The sequence below is a fragment of the Aristolochia californica genome, unplaced genomic scaffold (assembly GCF_029961685.1).
Source record: "Aristolochia californica isolate CCGP_79_NKW_82.1479 unplaced genomic scaffold, dmAriCali1.0.hap1 SCAF_6, whole genome shotgun sequence".
In the NCBI taxonomy this organism is placed as follows: Eukaryota; Viridiplantae; Streptophyta; class Magnoliopsida; order Piperales; family Aristolochiaceae; genus Aristolochia; species Aristolochia californica.
The window spans coordinates 36,301,618-36,320,746 of NW_027182257.1; the positions used below are offsets into that span (position 1 = coordinate 36,301,618).

Below are 19,129 nucleotides of genomic sequence, written 5' to 3' on the forward strand. Positions count from 1 at the left end.
TTAAAATAAAAGTTATATTTAAGAGAAACCTCCCTGATGACTCAGAAATTTCTATTTTCAATTAAACGTCACGATAGGGGATCAAGGGGGAAGGACGTATGGGCCCACCAGATGCTACCACGAAGTTCGGAAGAATCCAACGGCGGAGATGGTCTTATGTTTTACTTGACTTTTCCGACTGGGTATCGTATATGGGGGCCGAGTGTCGGAAAGCAATATCGCTTGTCTGGGTTCTCTCCCTCTCCGGGACTCGAGCGCCACCGCAGTGACCGGTTACTTTCACCTCGCTGCAATATCCTGTTTTCTTGAATCATCGACCTTTCAAAATCCAAAGCGGCCTCTCTCTGCCGACCTCTCTACGAGGGGAAGAGTGGGAAAGCGAGTGAGAAAAAGTTTACGAAAATCTTAACTAGAAAGAGGAAGTAGGGGAGAGCTTGGAAGAGGGCGGAGGAGGTAAGTTTGGGTAGAGGATGGGTTTAGTTTGGGTCTATTTCTTCTCTCTCTTCGTCTGGGGGTTATTCTTTCTCAGCCCCGTTTGCGGAAGTGCGGAGCTGAAAGTTCTTATGGATTTGAAAGCATCGTTGGACCCGGATGGCCGGTTTCTGTCGTCGTGGTCCAGTGATGGTGATCCATGTAGCGGCGGTTTTGACGGGGTGGCGTGTAATGAGCACGGGAAGGTTGCTAACATCTCCTTGCAGGGTAAAGGACTTTACGGCTCCGTCCCGGCGGTTATTTCCGGGCTCAAGTGCTTGACGGGGATCTACTTGCATTACAATTTTCTGACGGGCGAAATACCAAAGGAAATCGCCAATCTCTCTGAAGTGACCGAACTTTACCTTAACGTGAACAACTTTTCTGGTGCTATACCTGAAGAGATAGGCAATATGGCCAGTCTGCAAGGTGGGTGAAGCGGGGAAATGGTGGAGGTGATGGTGATTTTTGCTTTAATAGGTGCATTCGTTTTCAAGTTGCTAGTTTTTGTCGATGGCGTTCTGGTTGAGTTTTTCTATCCGGAGTAGTGGTTGAACGAAGCAGAAGCTTCAAAAAGAACGTTTTTCTTTTTCCACTTCTGGTTTTCTCGCAACTTAATGAGGTTTCATAACTTCCAATGGTTATTTTGCTCAAAGAAATGATTTTTATGAGTTTTTATGATGTAGTATGATTGGCTGGTCAAGGTTCATAGCTCTAGAAAGCTGATAATTTTGGGGTCTTTTCTTGCAGTGTTGCAGCTTTGTTATAATCAATTAACTGGAAGCATACCTACCCAGTTGGGTCTCTTGAAGAAGCTGACTGTTCTTGCTCTTCAGTTTAATCATTTGACCGGAGCCATTCCCGCCAGCTTGGGAGGCTTGAGTATGCTGCGGAGGTTGGACTTGAGCTTTAATCAGCTCTTCAGTTCGATTCCTACAAAGCTGACGGAAATTCCTGTACTGGAAGTTTTGGATGTTAGAAACAATACTCTTTCTGGCAATGTACCTTCAGGTGATTTTCTTCCATCGATTTTTTCTTGGCAATGATTCTAAGCAAATCTCAGAAATCCAAAGCAGCATCTTGTAATTACCTTTTCATGGCCTGAGATTAACGAAGTAAAAACCCATTGCTGCTCATTCTTCTTCTTCGTTTTCGCTTTTTTTTTTTTTTTTGCTAAATCTTCTTCATATAGAAATTTTTATTTTTTGTTTTTGTTGTTCTGTTTTTTTTTTTTTTTCATTCGATTGAGCTTAAATGAAAACAAATGGTTCATTTTGGTTCTTCTCCAGGGTTGAAGCGATTAAGTGGTGGGTTTCGGTATGGAAACAACACTCGTTTATGTGGAATTGGCTTCTCTGAGCTGAGCAACTGTAAAGCATCCGATCAGATCAACCCTAACAGACCAGAACCCTTTGGAACAGATCCAATATCCTCCAAAAACATTCCCCAGTCAGCTAACGTCAAACTACATTGCTCCCCACCCAACTGTAAAAGTTCTTCCAAATCCCCAGTGGCGATAGTTATTGGACTCATTGCTGCTGTTGTTGGAGCTACCATTGCTGGCCTTTTTGCTTTTTCTTGGTACCGTAGACGAAAACAAAAGATAGGAAGTGCATTTGAACTCTCAGAAAGTAGACTAAGCACCGATCAGGGCAAAGATTTCTTTCGCAAGAGCGGCTCTCCCCTCATTAATCTCGAGTACTCGAGCGGATGGGATCCATTGGCTGATGGCCGGAGTGGAGCTGGGTTCTCCCAAGAGGTTCCGCAGGGCTTTCGGTTCAATCTGGAAGAGGTTGAGTCTGCAACTCAGTACTTTTCAGAGGTGAACTTGCTGGGCAAGAGCAATTTCGCTGCTACATACAAGGGGATCTTGAGAGATGGTACCGTTGTTGCTGTTAAGAGCATCAATAAAACTAGCTGTAAAACAGAAGAATCGGAGTTCTTGAAGGGCTTGAAGGTTCTTTCTTCACTACGGCACGAGAATCTTGTAGGTTTGAGGGGTTTCTGCTGTTCAAGTGGAAGGGGCGAGTGCTTTCTGATTTATGACTTGATTGCAAACGGCAGCTTGCTCCACTATCTTGATGCGAAGGAAGGTTGTGGAGAGATTCTCGACTGGCCTACGAGGGTTTCTATCATTACCGGCATTGCAAAAGGTAAACTATTGGAAAACCAGAATGAGATTTCCTTCCATTTTCGCTGCTAGAGAAACTAAAATTCTGCCGTTTTGCTTCATCCAGGTATTGAATATTTACACGGAGGTAAACCCAATAAACCTGCACTAGTTCATCAAAATATCTCTGCAGAGAAGGTCCTCATCGACAAGCACTTCAAACCTCTGCTCTCGGATTCTGGTATCCACAAGCTTCTGGCAGACGACGTTGTCTTCTCAACCCTGAAGGCGAGTGCTGCAATGGGATACTTAGCCCCTGAATACACCACCATTGGACGTTTTACTGAGAAAAGCGATATTTACGCTTTTGGGGTGCTCATCCTTCAAATTCTCAGCGGTAACAGAAGGATCACTCACACGATACGAGTCGGAGCAGAGTCTGGCAAACTAGAGGACGTCATTGATGAGAAGCTTAGCGGAAATTTTTCAAACCTCGAAGCAGAAAAGTTGTCAAAGCTTGCGCTGTTGTGTACAAACGAAGCTCCAGCACAAAGGCCCAGCATGGAAATGGTGATTCAAGAACTAACCAAGAGCTGATGTATGACTACTCTGTACCCTGGTTGCCTCTGTTTCTGCAAGCAGAAAGGCGTGGGGAAGAAACAGGCAAGCCTGACTAACTAGCAATAACCCCACAACATCTTTTGGGTCTTTACTCGGGACCAGAAACTTGTTTTGTTGTGATCGGGACCAGGCATGTGATCTATCTATTGATTGTCGTTTCGCTTTCAAATATAGAAAATAGAAAAATTCAGTAACAGGTTCCTATCAATCCCACAAAGTAGTAAATGATTCCCAACTTCTTCCCACATTTCGGAGAGTCGTCTTTGTCAATGATCGCATGTGATGACCATTGCCCGTCGATCCGTCATCCTTACAGTATCTGTTCACTCCTAAACGACGAGAGGTCACAGGCGAGAATCAAATTTATTCCTCCGTGTTTGTCTGAACGTCTGAGATTATCGATTGTATTCCTTTGTGCACAGAAACCAGAGAGCAGAGGACAACAAAGCGATGTTATTGAATCTGCCAAGGAGCTACATGACAGAATGCGCGAACCACTTGTGATTTCAGTCTGGGCTTTCTTGTCTTGTATAAAGGACATACATGGAGAGACCTCTGTGAAAGGGGTCAGAGATTTTCCTTGAGTATCCTAGCTTTGCTCTCTAAGGTTATCTTTTAGTCATAAATTCAACTTATTAAGGGCTCAACAATGTGGCCACTAACCTTATCAGAAGCCCCATTGTGTCAAAGAAAGCGAGGCTTATAAATGGAAGTTCCCATTACTGGAAAGTAAACACAACTGCAGTTCCTGAGCAACAGAGAGTGGAGATGACTGAAGAAAACGCCAGGCTCTCACATTTAGTTTAATAACATTTTATTTCCTCTCGACCCATCTTGGATAACTATTTGAATACAAAAAATTTAAGCAACTGCTGTTCGCTGTTCATGTACCTGAATCCATTCCGCAGGCCACCAGTCAGGTTTAACAACCTCGACTTTTACATCTTCCTGACCTTTTATTCTTAAATCACTTGACCTTTTGAAGGCTTCTTCTAGTCTCAGTACACCCATCCCACGACTACCCATGGCAGATGTTGAAGGCCCAACCTTCTTCCCAGATTTGGCATCAACAATTTCTGACCCTGGAGCCACCTTTTGCTTCACTTCTATAGGTATTTGAAAAACAAAGAAAAGAACAAAGTATTCAGCAGCTGAATATGGTCACAGGCAGAATAAACAATATCCCATGAAAGAAAAACACGTAATACCTTTCCCACTCTCATCCACAAACTTGAATGAAACTAAGCGTTTCCTAATGACACCGCAATGGTGGGTGCGGGCAACCAGCTCTTGCCCAACATAACAACCCTTATCAAAACTTATTGCGTTCAGTCCTGCAAGATTATATTCAAGAGGCATTGCTTCTCCTGCAAAATACTATCAAGTCTTTAGTTACATAGAGCAGAGGAATGACACTACCAGCTGTATTTACTACTAAAAGACAATGAACAAACTACGTAACTAAAGATCAAGCGATTTTTTTGGGTGGGTCATGCCTTTTGGAATTTCAGTAGAGCCTTCTGCAACTCCTTTCTCTAGCCTCCAAAGGAGATACAACTGTTCATCACTTTCTTTGTCAGATTCAACCAATGGTGCTGCAAGAGGCAGACAAAAATCTTTATCATGTGAGTACTAAACACTAGGGTTCAATATGGTGCATATGTTAGCAGCAGAAATAAGTAAAGTCTTACGAGTTGTATTGGATGGAAATATCCCTCTGAAGCCAAGGCAATCTAGTCTAGGATCCTTGAACCATTGCCATCCAAAATGATTTCCTTGAGTGGATGCTACACCTGCAGGATCAACTGACCCAGCCCATCCCACTGATGCAGCCTCAGGTTCTTCTTCAGATGCAGATTTTGCTTGGAGCTGCCCTCCAAAACGTTGCCAGCATGAGAGTTCCTTTGACACATCCTCTATGTCAACCTTTGACCTTAGCCTGTACCTGGTTCCAAATTGCATATTTAGCTTTATAATCATGGGAAACATATGCTCAATGTCATTCAATTTAATATCAAAATTATGGGAATATCAGCCAAACATATGTAGGATTAGCTATAAAACAGCATTAGGCTAGTGTATTTCAATTGGATTGTCGGGTATTTCAGTAAATATATCTTTAAAATCAAGTTCCAGTGCATCATTCACTACACCTCAGAAAGCCGAATGACAAATGACATCATTCGCTATGGTTTTAAGTGTTCCATATATGTCTCAGGCTGGCTATTAACACCTCCTCTCCTCTGGCCTTATTGGAGTTGGTGATTCAATTGAAGTAGAAGCAGGATCTACACTTACAGGTGTCAAGCAATACGCCCAGTGTTTTTCTGGCCTCATCAAAGAAGGGGAATCCAAAGTAACTGCTGGATCCATGTCCCAAGACAACTAGCAAACTTCTTGGAGGCTAAACCCATCCTTGATGAGATTTCAGAAATCACTTCCTATTGGTAAGTCAATTGGATCCATGTCCCAAGACAACTAGCAAACTCCTTGCCAGACCAGCAGTCCTTGCAAGGGAAAGATGCCCCCCCCCCCCCCCCCCCCCTCTGCCTCTCCTAAAGCAATTTGAGAGACGTGTATCATGTATTGTACTATTTGATGTGTTCTCTAAGAAATTATTGTACTATTTGATGATATAAACCTTATTTTCATAGAAAAACCTGAACAGTTTTCGAACGAAATTTCTGAGGAACTGGCCCAACTTTAAAATGGTATTAGAGCCAACAAAGCCTGTTCTCTGTGACCTTTGTACGTCATCGTTATGGGCCGAGTGTGTCTGCCTTCAATGTCTTCACCCAGATTGTCAATTAAGCCAGAACATGCGGGAAACCTCCAAATAATAATCATATGTGCTCCACATGGATGGCTAGTCATTTTGGGAGAAATCAGCCCAACTTAAACAATGAGAAAGATTAGTGTATGCTATCAGTTTCCCATGAGGACATAAATGATGAAGTTCATATAACTAGTGCGTGAGTGTCGACCCACTCCGGGAGGATGGAAATGTCAGATATCGAGACTCAACAGAGACAAGAGGATAGGGGAAAATCGCCGGCGACGGAGGAGGATGGGCCTTGGAGCACGGTGAAGGGAAGGTCTGCAATTCGCAAAAGAAGCAGCAGAAGAGGAAAAGCTTCGTGGGTACACGGCGACACAGAAATCTCGATGGAGCTAACGCAGGGTCAGGCTATTCGTATAACGATAAGGAATGGGCAAAGACAATTGTATATCTCTATCCCCCCTGCTTCAATCTCGGATTTTGCCCGCGTTTTCGAAGAAGGAGATTACGGAAATGCTCCGAGATTTCATGAAATCCGCATCGATGAAATTTCTTTTACCATATCTGTATTCTGGAAAAAAGGTATCAGAGAGCTAAAAATTCCTCAGAGGAGAGGACTCAAAGCCATGGCGCGCGTGTACTTACCGGAATTTCTTGACGACTATCACTGTTGGAAAGAGCTGCGAAGCTCGATCCTGGCTCTCAGCGAGAAAATGGTTAAGATCTCTGCGACGAGAAAGGGCACGAACAATCTATCTCCCCGGAAAGATGTTCGTCACTTCCCCCCCTTCCAATGTCCATTTTGAACAACAAAATTCCTAAACCCTCTTTCTCTATATCACCCGCAAACCCCCACCAGAAAATCCCCAAACTCCCGATAAACTCCATGTCATAAATCTACCCCCAGATCTTTTCGAAAAAAGAAAATAGAAACTCAGCACAAGCCTCATCGTGGAATCCCCTCGGCGAGATAGAATAGCCTCAGACTCACTCTCTGGTTCGGAGAGTTTTTCTCTCTTCAACCAAAAATTGTGTGGATGGCACTTGGGAAGTGGCTGGTTACTACGAAATCGAGAGAGGAAACGGAAAAAAATTTGGGGAATAAGAAATGGCTACAAGAAAAGGAACTATTTGCGACGGAGTGGGAAACAACCCCAATAGGGCAGCCTCTCGGCCAATGGGTTTCAATCCGTGGCCTACCAATCGAACTTTGGACGGAGGAGGTACTCAGTAAAATTTTGACTTCCTTCGAAAAGATACAATGGTCGGAATCCATGGCGGATGGCTCCAAACTGGATGTTGTGATGGCTTTCGTCGACCCCAACTGTCAATGGAGAGAGACAGGCTACCAAAAACTGAGCTTCGGTGAAGATTTCGTATGGCTAGAGATGTCTTTCAGGGAGCTCAGTGTACTGCGGCTGCCGGATGGTCGCCGGACGCGAAAGAGAAACACTATTCCGGAGACTCCAGCCAACGTGACTCCGGGACGAGGTAACTCTGCGTATACTCAACGGAGTTTCTCCACTTCAGGTGAGTCAGCGTCACTCCCGAGTCATGACTCACACATAAGCTCAAATGCGAACTCAGAGCGGAGATTTTCGAGAAGCACGTCGATCCCAGAAAAAGAGGTACGTCTGTCAGCTAAAGTTAATTTGATTTCTGACTCAAAGTTTAAAAAAGGGGACTCTGCAGTCGAGCCTGTTAAAATTATTTCGAAACCCCAAAAAGCTACCGAGGGTAGCGTGTCTGGGCTCTCTTCCGGGTTATCCCTCACAGCACCCAACAGATCATTCACGGACTCCAACGAGCAATGCACTCATTCCCTCCTCACTTTAATTCAAAATTCAAATCAAAACAAGGAAAAGGGTGTACCGAGTACAGATACAGTCTCGGAAATCGTGTCCCTTCAAAATCCAAAAATAAAATGTCAACGTATCCCGACAAAAGAGCCTGGTTCAGAAATCGAGTCTGACAATTCACGCCTCTTGGATAATACTGGTATTTCAATTTTTTCAAATTCCAAGAATTCCCTCTCCCCTATCTCTGCGTCTTTCTTTTCATCCAGACCCAAGTTTACCACTCATTCCGAGATTACAGAAAGGCAAAAACAAAAAGAGAAGATAAATTTGAACCTCGAGCCAAGAACCTCTCATGCGCATCAGCCCGAAGAACCAGTAATCACATCGGGCTCTGACGCATCAAACTCAGATTTAGGAGAAAGTCATGAATCCACCTTCCCCCCGACTTTTGTCTCTTTCGGGGAATGGAATGAACATTCTCAATGAGCTATTCTAAGTCTTCTTCAAATTCCTGCCGAGCAAGGATCAGACGCACAGAGAAAAGAAAGGTTGGCGAATTTCACAGAATTATCAAGCACTCAAATGGAGACTGATCAGGCAGAATACCCAGGCCAAGGAAAACTCCCTAACAAGGTTCCAAGCTCTCCCCCTCTACGGAATACTTACCAGAGAAGTAGAGGAAATCTGGAAACTAATTTATCTCAGAGAGAAGCTACTAGCCTTGCTGTAAAAAAGAATATAGATCCGGCTCCCTCTCCCACTGACAGAGCTGAGAGTATTGTGAAGGAACTTCACATGGAGAATAAAAAATATGACGAAGAGACATGGAAAAATATGATGGAATTGGCACGCCTAATGGGCGTGATGTATCAAAAACAGCTGAATGGGGACATTGCGGCGTTGGGAGTTCATGGCCGGGATAGCAAATGATCTTGCTGTCTTGGAATGTCTGAGAGATTGGCACTACTCGGAAGCGTGGCACGATATCAAGTTACCTATCTCAATTCAAGCCTTCAATTGTCATATTCCAAGAAACAAAGTGTCAAGAGATGATAGATGATATTGCCAAAGAACTTTGGGCGTGCCCCTCAATTAAGTGGGCAGCGGTGAATGCTATTGGCCACTCCGGAGGTATCTTTGTTGCATGGAACACGACAAAGTTTGACTCTCTTAATATCATGGAAGGTCGTTTCTCTTTGGGTATACAGTTCAGAGATCTCTCCACTGACAGAATTTGGTGTGTGGGTGGAGTATACGGTCCAACTAGTTACAGGGACCGTAGCCTACTCTGGGAAGAGCTTAGTACGCTTCTGGAGAATTGGAATTTCCCATGGCTCCTTGCAGGGGACTTCAATGCCATCAGATACTGTCATGAGAAGAGCCCCTCGGCTACCCGTATTATCTAAATTGGATCGATTCTTGGCATGTAACAATTGGCTGCAGATGTTTGGAAATGTTACTGGAAGAGTTCTGAACAAGGTAGGCTCAGATCATTGGCCTATCTTGTTGACATCAGTGTTTGAAAAATGGGGGCCTTCGCTTTTCCGGTTTGAAAACTCTTGGTTAATGGAGGAAAATTTTGAGTCTCTTATTGATGGTTGGTGGGATGAGGGTCCGAGTCTTGGTAGAAGGGAGTGGGCATTCCCCCTAAAACTACGCTTTATCAAAGGAAAAATTAAGGAGTGGGCCCCTAGTCGTCATACCTCTTTGGTTGCTGAGAAGGCTTCCCTCATATCCCAGATTGCGGCTCTGGATGTGGTGGAGGAACAAAGGTACTTAACTTCCAATGAATTTTCGCTTCGAGTCTCTCTCAATTTTAAGCTCAACACTATTCTGCACAAAGAGAAAGTTTGATGGAAGCAAAGAGCCAGATTCAAATGGCTCAAAGAAGGAGATGCAAATACCAAATTTTTTCATGCCGTCGCTTCGGCAAAAAGGAGGTCCAATCAAATTACCTCATTATGAATTAATAATGAGGTAACGTCGTGTTGGATCTCAATTACTAATGAGCTGGTTAAGTTTTTTACAGAGTTATACTCGGAGGAGTGTACCAGCAGGCCGAAGCTTACACACATTAGCTTTTCTCGCATCTCCACAGCAACGGCAGCACTAATTGAATCTCCTTTTTCTTCGGCTGAAATTGAGCGGGCTGTCCTGGGCATGGAGAGTGACAGGGCACCGGGCCTAGATGGTTTTAATGGGGACTTTCTGAAAAGTTTTGGGCTCATCTGAAGGAAGATATAAGTGCTATGATCCACGACTTCTTCAGAAACGGCATCACATACCGCAGCATTGGCGCATCATTTATCACATTGGTGCCGAAAAAAGCAAGTGTTGAGAAACCTGAGGATTTTCGCCCCATCAGTCTTGTTACGAGTGCATATAACATCATTGCGAGAATCTTAGCACATCGTTTAAAGGCAGTGCTCCCCATCGCCATTCACAGAGGTCAAGGCGCTTTCCTTAAGGGGAGAGAGATTCTGGATTCCACAATGGCTGCACACGAGCTTATGGACCATTTCAGACGTAATCAGGACCCCAGAATCGCCATAAAGCTTGATCTTGAAAAATCTTTTGATAGAGTTAATTGGATCTTGCTCGATGAAATAATGGAAAAAATGGGATTTGGAGAAAGATGGCGATTTTGGATTAGGAATTGTGTGGGTTCAGCATCATATTCCCTTATACTCAGTGACTCCGTATGTGGATATTTTAAAGGAACCAGGGGTATTCGCCAAGGGGACCCTCTTTCCCCGCTTCTATTTAACATAGTAGCAGAATTCCTGTCCGCTATGTTCTATTCAGCGGTCGACCTTGGGTGGCTATCTCCAACTAGTCCGCACTGGGCTTTTAATATTCTGATTCTGCAATACGCAGACAATACTATTATTTTTGGAGTCGGAGATATGCACAGTGTTAGGAGGATAAAGGCAGTATTGGGACTTTTTGAAATAGCATCTGGGCAGAAAGTTAATTGGGGGAAAACATCTCTCATAGGATTTAATGTGGACCAGGAGAACCTTGCAGAGATGGCATGTTTATTTGGTTGCTCTACTACTACACTTCCTGCAAAATATATTGGTCTCCCTCTCTTTCATGGGCGTATTTCTCAGAACTTATGGAACCCGGTAGTGGAAAAAATTGAAGCCCGGTTAGCAACTTGGAAGGGGCGACTCCTCAACAAAGCAGGTAGACTAATACTCCTCAAGTCATGTATTGTTGGCATCCCAAACTATGCGCTATCCTTTATACCTTGCCCGTCGTCGGTATGCAAAACCATGGATAAATTGAAAAGAAGATTCCTTTGGAGAGGTTCGAGTGACTCCTTTAAATATCACCTGGTTAGATGGGATGAAGTATGTTTGCCTAAGAAATTAGGTGGACTAGGGATTCGGAAATCAAAAGAAATGAACAAAGTCTTGCTTATTAAGTGGATATGGAAATTTAACACAAATTCATCAAACCTTTGGAAGGATATGGTTCGTACCAAGTTGGGCTGGAATTCTTTATGGTGGATGTCCGGAGGAAATCGGAGAGGGCTATCCTCAATTTGGAGATCTCTTTATTTACTTCTTCCAGATTTCTCCTCAGCTTGTAGATTCTTTGTGGGAAGCGGCAGGTCTCTTAAATTTTGGGATGATTGGTGGACAGGACAGGAACCGTTGAGAAACTCTTTTAGCAGTTTATTTCTTATCTCCACTCAAAGGGAGATAACAGTGGCAGATGCTTTCGAGGGGGGAGATTTGAGTCTCCATCCCCGAAGGGGTCTTTCTGATGCAGAGGCAATGGAAGCAAGCTGTTTACTGGATTCTTTGAATCATGTCAAGATGAGGCCTTCTAATGCAGACAAGCTAATATGGTGGCCTGACAATAGCGGCAAATTTTTAGTTGCATCCGCATACAGACACATTAATGGTTGGGACTCAACGCAAAGCGAGCATGATATATACTTTGTGTGGCGTCTCTGTTGCCCTCCAAAGGTAAAATTCTTCATATGGAGTGCTTGCCAAAATAAGATCCTTACAACGGATGTGCTTCGAAGAAGGGGTCACCCCTCAATAGACCTACTATGTCCTTTTTGTAACATTGAAGAAGAATCCGCCAGCCATACCCTGCTATTATGCCAGTATTCTTGGAGGGTTTGGGCCTCTATCTTTTGCAATTTGGGTTTGCAAATATGTATCTCTGCAGATTTGTTTAGTTTTAGCAAGTCAATCTATGGTTATCCCTTTCCTGGGCTCGGTAAAATGATGCTATCAGCATGTGTCAGTTTTGTGCCATGGGGGCTTTGGAATGAACAGAATAGGAGGCGGTTCGAGGCTAAATTTGAATATGAGAAAAGTGTAGCGGAAAAAGTGACAGGCCAAATATCCACCTGGCTCCTGGCAAAAAAACCTTTCTGCTCTTTGAAGGGCACTTCCATTAGTGAAAACTGGAGTAACCTAGCAAGGATGCAGTTGGGGACCAAGATTCAAGTTATGAAAGAGTGGGCGCCCCCGGAGGTTGGATACTTAAAATTGAATTTTGATGGTTCTTCTCTCGGCAATCCGGGGATCGTAGGTTTCAGAGGTGTGATTTCGGACTCATTTGGCAATCAGTGTATTTCTTATGCAGGTCCATTAGGCATCTCCGACTCAACGTCTGCAGAGTTTCATGGTCTTCTCAATGGGCTCCGGATTTTCAAAGATAAATGCAGTGGCCCAATTCACATTGAAGGGGATTCCAAGGTAGTCATTGGATGGGGTCGTGGCACTTGCTTTCCGCAATGGAGACATTGGGAAATTTTCCAGGAGATTTTAGAGATTACCACCTTATTTTCTTGTATTTGGTCTCACATTCCGAGATCTGCAAATTCGGCAGCAGATGTGCTTGCCAAACAGGGAGCATCTCTTCAACATCTTGTTGTTAGGGATTTGCTCCCTATCACTTTGTAATTTTTTGCCTTTTTAATGAATTGCATCTTTATAAAAAAAAAAAAAAAAAAAAAAAAGTGCATAGTCACACTGGTATAAAGACTATTATATCGGTCCCCAGCTTTTGATTAATATCCATTGATACTGCTCTTCAAGATCTTATGAACTTCTACAGCAAGAAAAATTCAATCCATTTAATGCAGTCTAAAGTATGAAAAGCTTTGCTCCATTCTTCTCAAGAAAATAATTAAACCCTTCAGTTTGGTAGGTATTTCTCAAAATCATCATGGACCTGGACTAAGGAATATTGTCATACATTTATCTGAACCATTACTCTCATACAAATCTGCTCAACCAACTGTGAAGCAAATAACTTGGTGATGTGTTGTTGTTTTTATGCTCATGGTAATTAGATTGGAATGAAATAAAGGAACAAATGACCAATTACGGGTCATAAATGAACAATTGAAAGTGACCTTTCAAAATAAACAAAAGGCAATAGCTCGTCAAAGAATCTCTTTTGCAGTCACATGTATTCCCACATACTGATTTCCAATATGGATTCCAGCTCTAGTTACCTAGTTATAATTGAAATCTCAGACAAGTCACAGACAAATGTAAAAGACAATATAAGAACACAGCAGATTAGGAAGTTCATAATAATTACGCCCCTGGAAGCAATTTAAAATAAAACTTTCACCATTTTTTAACCAAAAAAAAAGTATTATTAGGACCCAGGCAGTAGTTCATCAGAAAGCAAAGAAACATAAGTTTTAAAAACACTAAACAGAAGATAAAATTGCAGATGAAACTCCATAATTTTTTCGCCAGCTTTTCCAGTATCAAAACTGTAAAGAACTCAACATGCAGTAAATCAAACTTCATAATTCCCATTACCAGCAAATTTAGTTTCTCATAACACATGTTCGTTCGACCGTTTGAAGAAGAGGCTAACTGAAGAAATAACTATACTTACTTTCTAAAACAGTTCAATAGTTCATCCAAGACGGTCGCATCAACATCGGCAAACAGAGTAAGCGGTTCATCAGTTCGAGGACCCGGACCAGAGCCCGTCCTGTCAAGCTTCTCGTCGGGCCGAGATGGACGATAGAGAAAGAGGTCGTACAGAAACCTCCCTTGAGGAGTCAACAGAGCTGCATAAATTGGGGGCACCGTCTTAAGAGGAAGATTAATAGTCGTCAAAGTGCCTGTCTCCTTATTGGGAGGGTCACCAAAGCGCCTCACATCGTTTGTCAGAAGGGCATGGAGAAATTTCACAGTATCGGGACCTTGAAATTGAATAACAGATCGGCTCTTGAGAAGCGAACTGAAAGGACCTGAACTGTCGAGATTATGAGGGGTTTGCTGATTCTGAGAGAAGGGTCTCGCCGGCGAACGATAAAAATTCCTCAATGCTGAACTGATTCCGCCGGACTTTAGCGAGGCTCTGAAAGTAGGCATTTTTTCAAGTTCCGTGCCCCTTCCTGGTGCAAGGAGTCGTCTTTACCATGCGTATGTTCTCAAGTTTCATTCATCAGGGAGGCGATGGTGTGGCTCGCTGAGGAGGAGACGAGTGTGCCGGGGAATTCTATAGCGCACTGCCACGTTTGAACACTGGAGTACAGACGTTCCAAAATGCTACAATGTCAATCTGGAGAATAACATTTCAAGAAAGTAATTCACAGAAAATTGACAATTGAAAAATGGGCTGAGACTCAGTTATTAAAGTTGGGTTGTTAAGTAAATAATACTCATCTAGAATACCCTGTCAATTTAATTGACCCATCACAAAGATAAATTTTATGACATACAAATAATTTGTAGTATTGGTAATAAAAATTTATTAAAAATAAAGCCATATTAGTGTTATTTTCAAGAAATGTTGAAAAGATATTTTTTGTAGAAATATGTCTCTAGGGACTATTAGTGCCTCATTTTTTCTAAAAATTATATAATTTTCTAAGTAAGATTTTCCTACCAAGATGAGCTAAAAAAGGTATATAAAATTTTTGAATAAGTATTTGATAGTTGATGCTTCGTAGCAATTTTGTGTTTGACATTTTATTTGATTAAAATTTTATTGATAAGTATATTAATATATTAGATTGATTATTAATTTTTATTTATTTCCCTAGAAGAGGCAATAAGAGGGCCATTTAACTTTCCTAATAAAATTTTAAAATATTTCTTGTAATTTTCTAGTAGGTCAATAATTGTAAGTTTTTTTTTTTAAATATGTATCCTAGGAAAAACATTTCTAGTTTTCCTAGAATATAAATTTTCAACCAGGGGAACTAAGGAGGCCATAGTAAATTTATGGCCAGATTTAGAAATTAAAAAATAAGCTAGACAACATTTGGGGTAAAAAAGATTAATATTGGTGCGTTTTAATCCATTATCGAGATTCAATCCCGAACTTCCCCTATCATTCTTTTTTTTAAATGTATGCATAATTTTATATATAATTTATTTGACATATATTTTATGCAGAGAAAATGTAAGTTGAAGCTCGAACTCGGTTAAAATTATTAGGCTCGAAGTCGATTACAATTTTAAGCTCGAGGCTAGGGTTGGCTCGAGCTAGAGTTCAAAATATTTAAATCAAATTCGGCTCGAACATAGGAAGGTTCAAGCTCGGCTCGAACATAGGAAGGTTCAAGCTCGGTTAGATTCGATGCCGCCCTTATGCCCAATTTTATGTAGAGGTCATGCCCAATTTTATATACAATGTATGCCCAATTTTATATATAATTTATTTAATATGTATTTTTTGAAAATTTTTAAATGTATGTTGGAGCTCGAATTTGAGACAATGTAGTTTTTGAAAAGTTTTAAATAAATGTTGAAGCTTGAGCTCGACTAGAACTAGGTTAAAATTATTGGGCTCGAGCTCGATAACAATTTTAGGCTCATGGTTGGGCTAGGATTGAGCTCGAGTTCGAAATATTTAAATCAAGCTCGACTCGAATGTAGGCAGGTTTGGGCTTGGCTTGGCTCGGCTCGATGCCACCCCTATGTACAACTATATAAAACAATTACTTATTCTACCATGCCTACCAATTTCTGCCTAAAGGAGACTCTCCTAGTTAGCACTAATAGCTAGCAGTACTCGGTTTGTCCCCCGATCCTCTTGAAATGTTTCAATATATGTGTGAGCGAACTCAATAAGTTCTATGCCTAGTCACAAATAAAACAACAACCATATAAAGACTCCAAAGCATAATCATATCCAAAACTTGGGTATATTTAATTTAGAAATCATGCATATCTTAAACTACTAGCTAAGCCCGTATATTTATACTTATGCATGTCTCAATCCACAAATACCATGAATACTGTCTAACAATAATAACATTAATTTAACATGGAAGTTTGTAAAGACATTTAGCATAAATATGGATCCACTTCAACTTCCATTATTTAATCATAAAAATTAATATACTAGTAAACCTTACTATATGGATATCTCTTGTATTTAACAAAGTCTTTACCTCTTAACACTATTGAAACACAACCTTTTCAAAATTTCATGTAGTTTCATTTTATTCATAACTTGTACCCTTACTAACTTCTCAACTAAGGTCCTTTTTCATGTAGTAGTTATTCTACTCATACTCATATACCCTCATCGGTTTCGCAACAGTTTGTTTAGCTCATACACTCATACTCTTATTGGTTTCTCAATAAGGTCCTTATCTCTCATGTAGTAGTTATTCTACTCGCACACATATACCCTTATTGGTTTCCTAATAAAGTCTTTATTCCTCATGTAGTGGTTGTTCTACACACACACACCCTTATTGGTTTCCCAATAAGGTCATTATCCCTTGTGTAATAGTTGTTCTACTCACACACACACATACCCTTATTGACTTCCCAATAAGGTCTTTATTCCTCATGTAGTAGTTGTGTTAATGTGTCAATGCCCACCTCTCACAAGTTACCGTTAATGTAGTGTATTCACTGGCCCCCAATTTTGAGGAGCGCCAATATCGATAATGAGTAAATTAGTTAGCAGTACCAGCTTAGACGCTGATGAGGTCAAATTGTGACCGCAATGGTTATTTGTGAAGAAACTGTAAAATGAATAAAGAAGACGGGGGTTCGAGGTGTCAGTCCCGACGGGGGTCCGGGGATTGCCGATAGGACCTGGCCTGACGGTATGCCCTTGTCATGATTGCATCACCCAAGTGTGAACGAAGGAATCTTCATGAGGTCATTTTCGTAGCCTACCAACATGATTTGGTAGCCGTCTGCCAACTGCCATTGCGTGCAGCCATTGCGTGCTGCAACACACTTATAAATAGAGGTGTTCTTCAGCAGCATTGGGCAAACTCCAGAATCATAGCTCTTCCTTGCTATTCTGTTATAGCTTCTTCTTGTATTTCTGTTTAGTCCAAAAGCCATTGAAGCTCTTCTAAGAGCGTGTGGTGGGACGAAACCATATTGTATTTCAATAAGATCAGTGTTGGCTTTCTTCTTGATTGTTGTTTAGACATTCCTGAGAAAATATTGTTGTTTTTTCTACATGGTATCAGAGCTCTAGGGGACTCATAACAACAATCATCTGTCGTAAAGTACAACATCATGATTGATCCTAAGACTAGTAGTTCTTCTGCTAGTTCTGGTTCTATACCAGCAATACGTATTCGCCCCCCAGCTTTCACAGAAAGCAAACTTGATGGCACAAACTATCTTCTGTGGAAGTTCAAAATCACTACTGTTCTGGACTCCTATGAACTTCTTGATATAGTTTTGGGAGTTGATGCTGAACCTGTTGCTGTCACTGATGGAGGAAAGACCACTCCTTTTTATCCTCAGCTTGTCAAAGATTGGAGAAGGAAGAATGCTGATGCACTTTGTGCAATTATCACAAGTATTCAGGATTTTGTCCTCACCCTAATTCAACATATTTCGAAGGCAAGTGAAACATGGAACGTAATAAAAAATCAGTATGAAACGAGGAACCAAACTCATATCCAAAATCTGGAAAATCAACTTGTTGCTGAAAGATTAAGTGAAGATGAGGCAGTAGAGTCTTTTATTACTAGGATGAAAAACCTACGTGATAAAATGGCTTATGTTGGTATAGCCAAGTCAACAGAGGAACTTGCTCAAAGATGTATTCGAGTGTAGCCACAAAAAATTGACGGCCTAGTGATAGCACTCAATACACAAGTTTGTGATCCTCCGTTAACCACTGAAGAATTCTCTGCCTTATTGATGGAGGAGGAGATGAGGCTAAAAGGTAGAGACAATCAGTTTGACTCTGCCTTCACAGCAAAAGCAAAGGTTAGCAATGAAACAAAGAAGAAACCAAAGAGAAAGAAGTTCTTTGGATCGTGTTATTACTGTCACAAGAAGGGTCATGCTGTCAAAGATTGTAGAACACGAATCCATGATGAGAAGAACGACACGGTGAAACAAAACTGGAAGAATAAAGAATCGGCAAATTCTGCAGAAATTGAGCTTCCTTTGTTCACTGTCACAGAGGAATCATGTTCTAGTGCTCATGTACAACAAAAGAGTACATGGGTGTTAGATTCTGGAGCTTCCCGACACATGACCAACAAGAAAGAATTATACGACTCTTTAAATCCTCTACAACAACCAATGAACGTGGTGGTCAAAAATAATGTGAGAGGTCCCGTTAAAGGGATAGGCACCATATCCATTCAGTTCGATGATGGAGAAAGTAAGAAGAAGGCGGATGTTCTACTTGTTCCCCAAATATCAAGAAACCTATTGTCCGTAGCTGTACTTACGGACAAAGATTTGGAGGTTCGGTTCAAGAAAAATGAATCTCTTATTCTTGGTAAAAATGAGAACATAGTTGCAAGAGGCATCAACAGGAACAACCTTTATGAAATCAACTCACTTTCTACTGTTGTTGATGCCAAAATCAGTCAACTTTGGCATGAAAGATTCGGACACATTTCCTTTCATGTGTTGAAGGAAATGCAGAAGAAAAATATGGTGATAGATTTGTCTTCAATTGATGTAATTGAAGAACCTTGTGAAGCTTGTATGCTGGGCAAGCAACAAAGAAAGTCATTTCCCAAAGAGAGTCAAAACAAATCAAAGACTTCTTTAGAGTTGGTACATGCTGATCTCTGTGGGAAAATGACTACAATGGCGTTAGGAAGATCTTTCTACTTCATATTGTTGGTCGACGATTACAGTAGAAAGATGTGGGTGTACTTCCTTTGGGATAAGGCTGATGCTCTTGCAAAATTCAAGGTGTGGCATAAACAAGTGACAAATGAGAACGCAACATCTGTGAAGAAGCTTCGTACAAATTGTGGGGGAATTCTCTTCTGCTGAATTCTCTAGTTACTGTAATAAAGTTGGCATCAAACGCCAACTAATTGCTCCACATACACCAGAACAAAATGGTGTAATTGAACGACGAAATCGAACGGTGGTGGAAATGGCT

At 41.5% G+C, this 19,129-nt stretch overlaps 2 protein-coding genes across 2 annotated transcripts; one reads left to right on the forward strand and one right to left on the reverse strand.

The window, feature by feature from the left end:
* The first annotated feature begins 234 nt into the window (after positions 1-234).
* On the forward strand, positions 235-3,396 carry LOC137967230 (LRR receptor kinase BAK1-like). Its single transcript, XM_068813748.1, has 4 exons — positions 235-900; positions 1,222-1,482; positions 1,761-2,624; positions 2,709-3,396. Exons 1-4 carry the CDS (start codon positions 471-473, stop codon positions 3,176-3,178), a joined length of 2,025 nt encoding a protein of 674 aa, XP_068669849.1. The 5' UTR covers positions 235-470; the 3' UTR covers positions 3,179-3,396.
* A 579-nt stretch (positions 3,397-3,975) lies between these two features.
* Positions 3,976-14,307, reverse strand: LOC137967231 (putative transferase At4g12130, mitochondrial). Its single transcript, XM_068813750.1, has 5 exons — positions 13,670-14,307; positions 4,894-5,147; positions 4,699-4,797; positions 4,411-4,569; positions 3,976-4,308 (listed from the first exon to the last, which is right to left on the reverse strand). Exons 1-5 carry the CDS (start codon positions 14,152-14,154, stop codon positions 4,064-4,066), a joined length of 1,242 nt encoding a protein of 413 aa, XP_068669851.1. The 5' UTR covers positions 14,155-14,307; the 3' UTR covers positions 3,976-4,063.
* Positions 14,308-19,129: the final 4,822 nt, after the last annotated feature.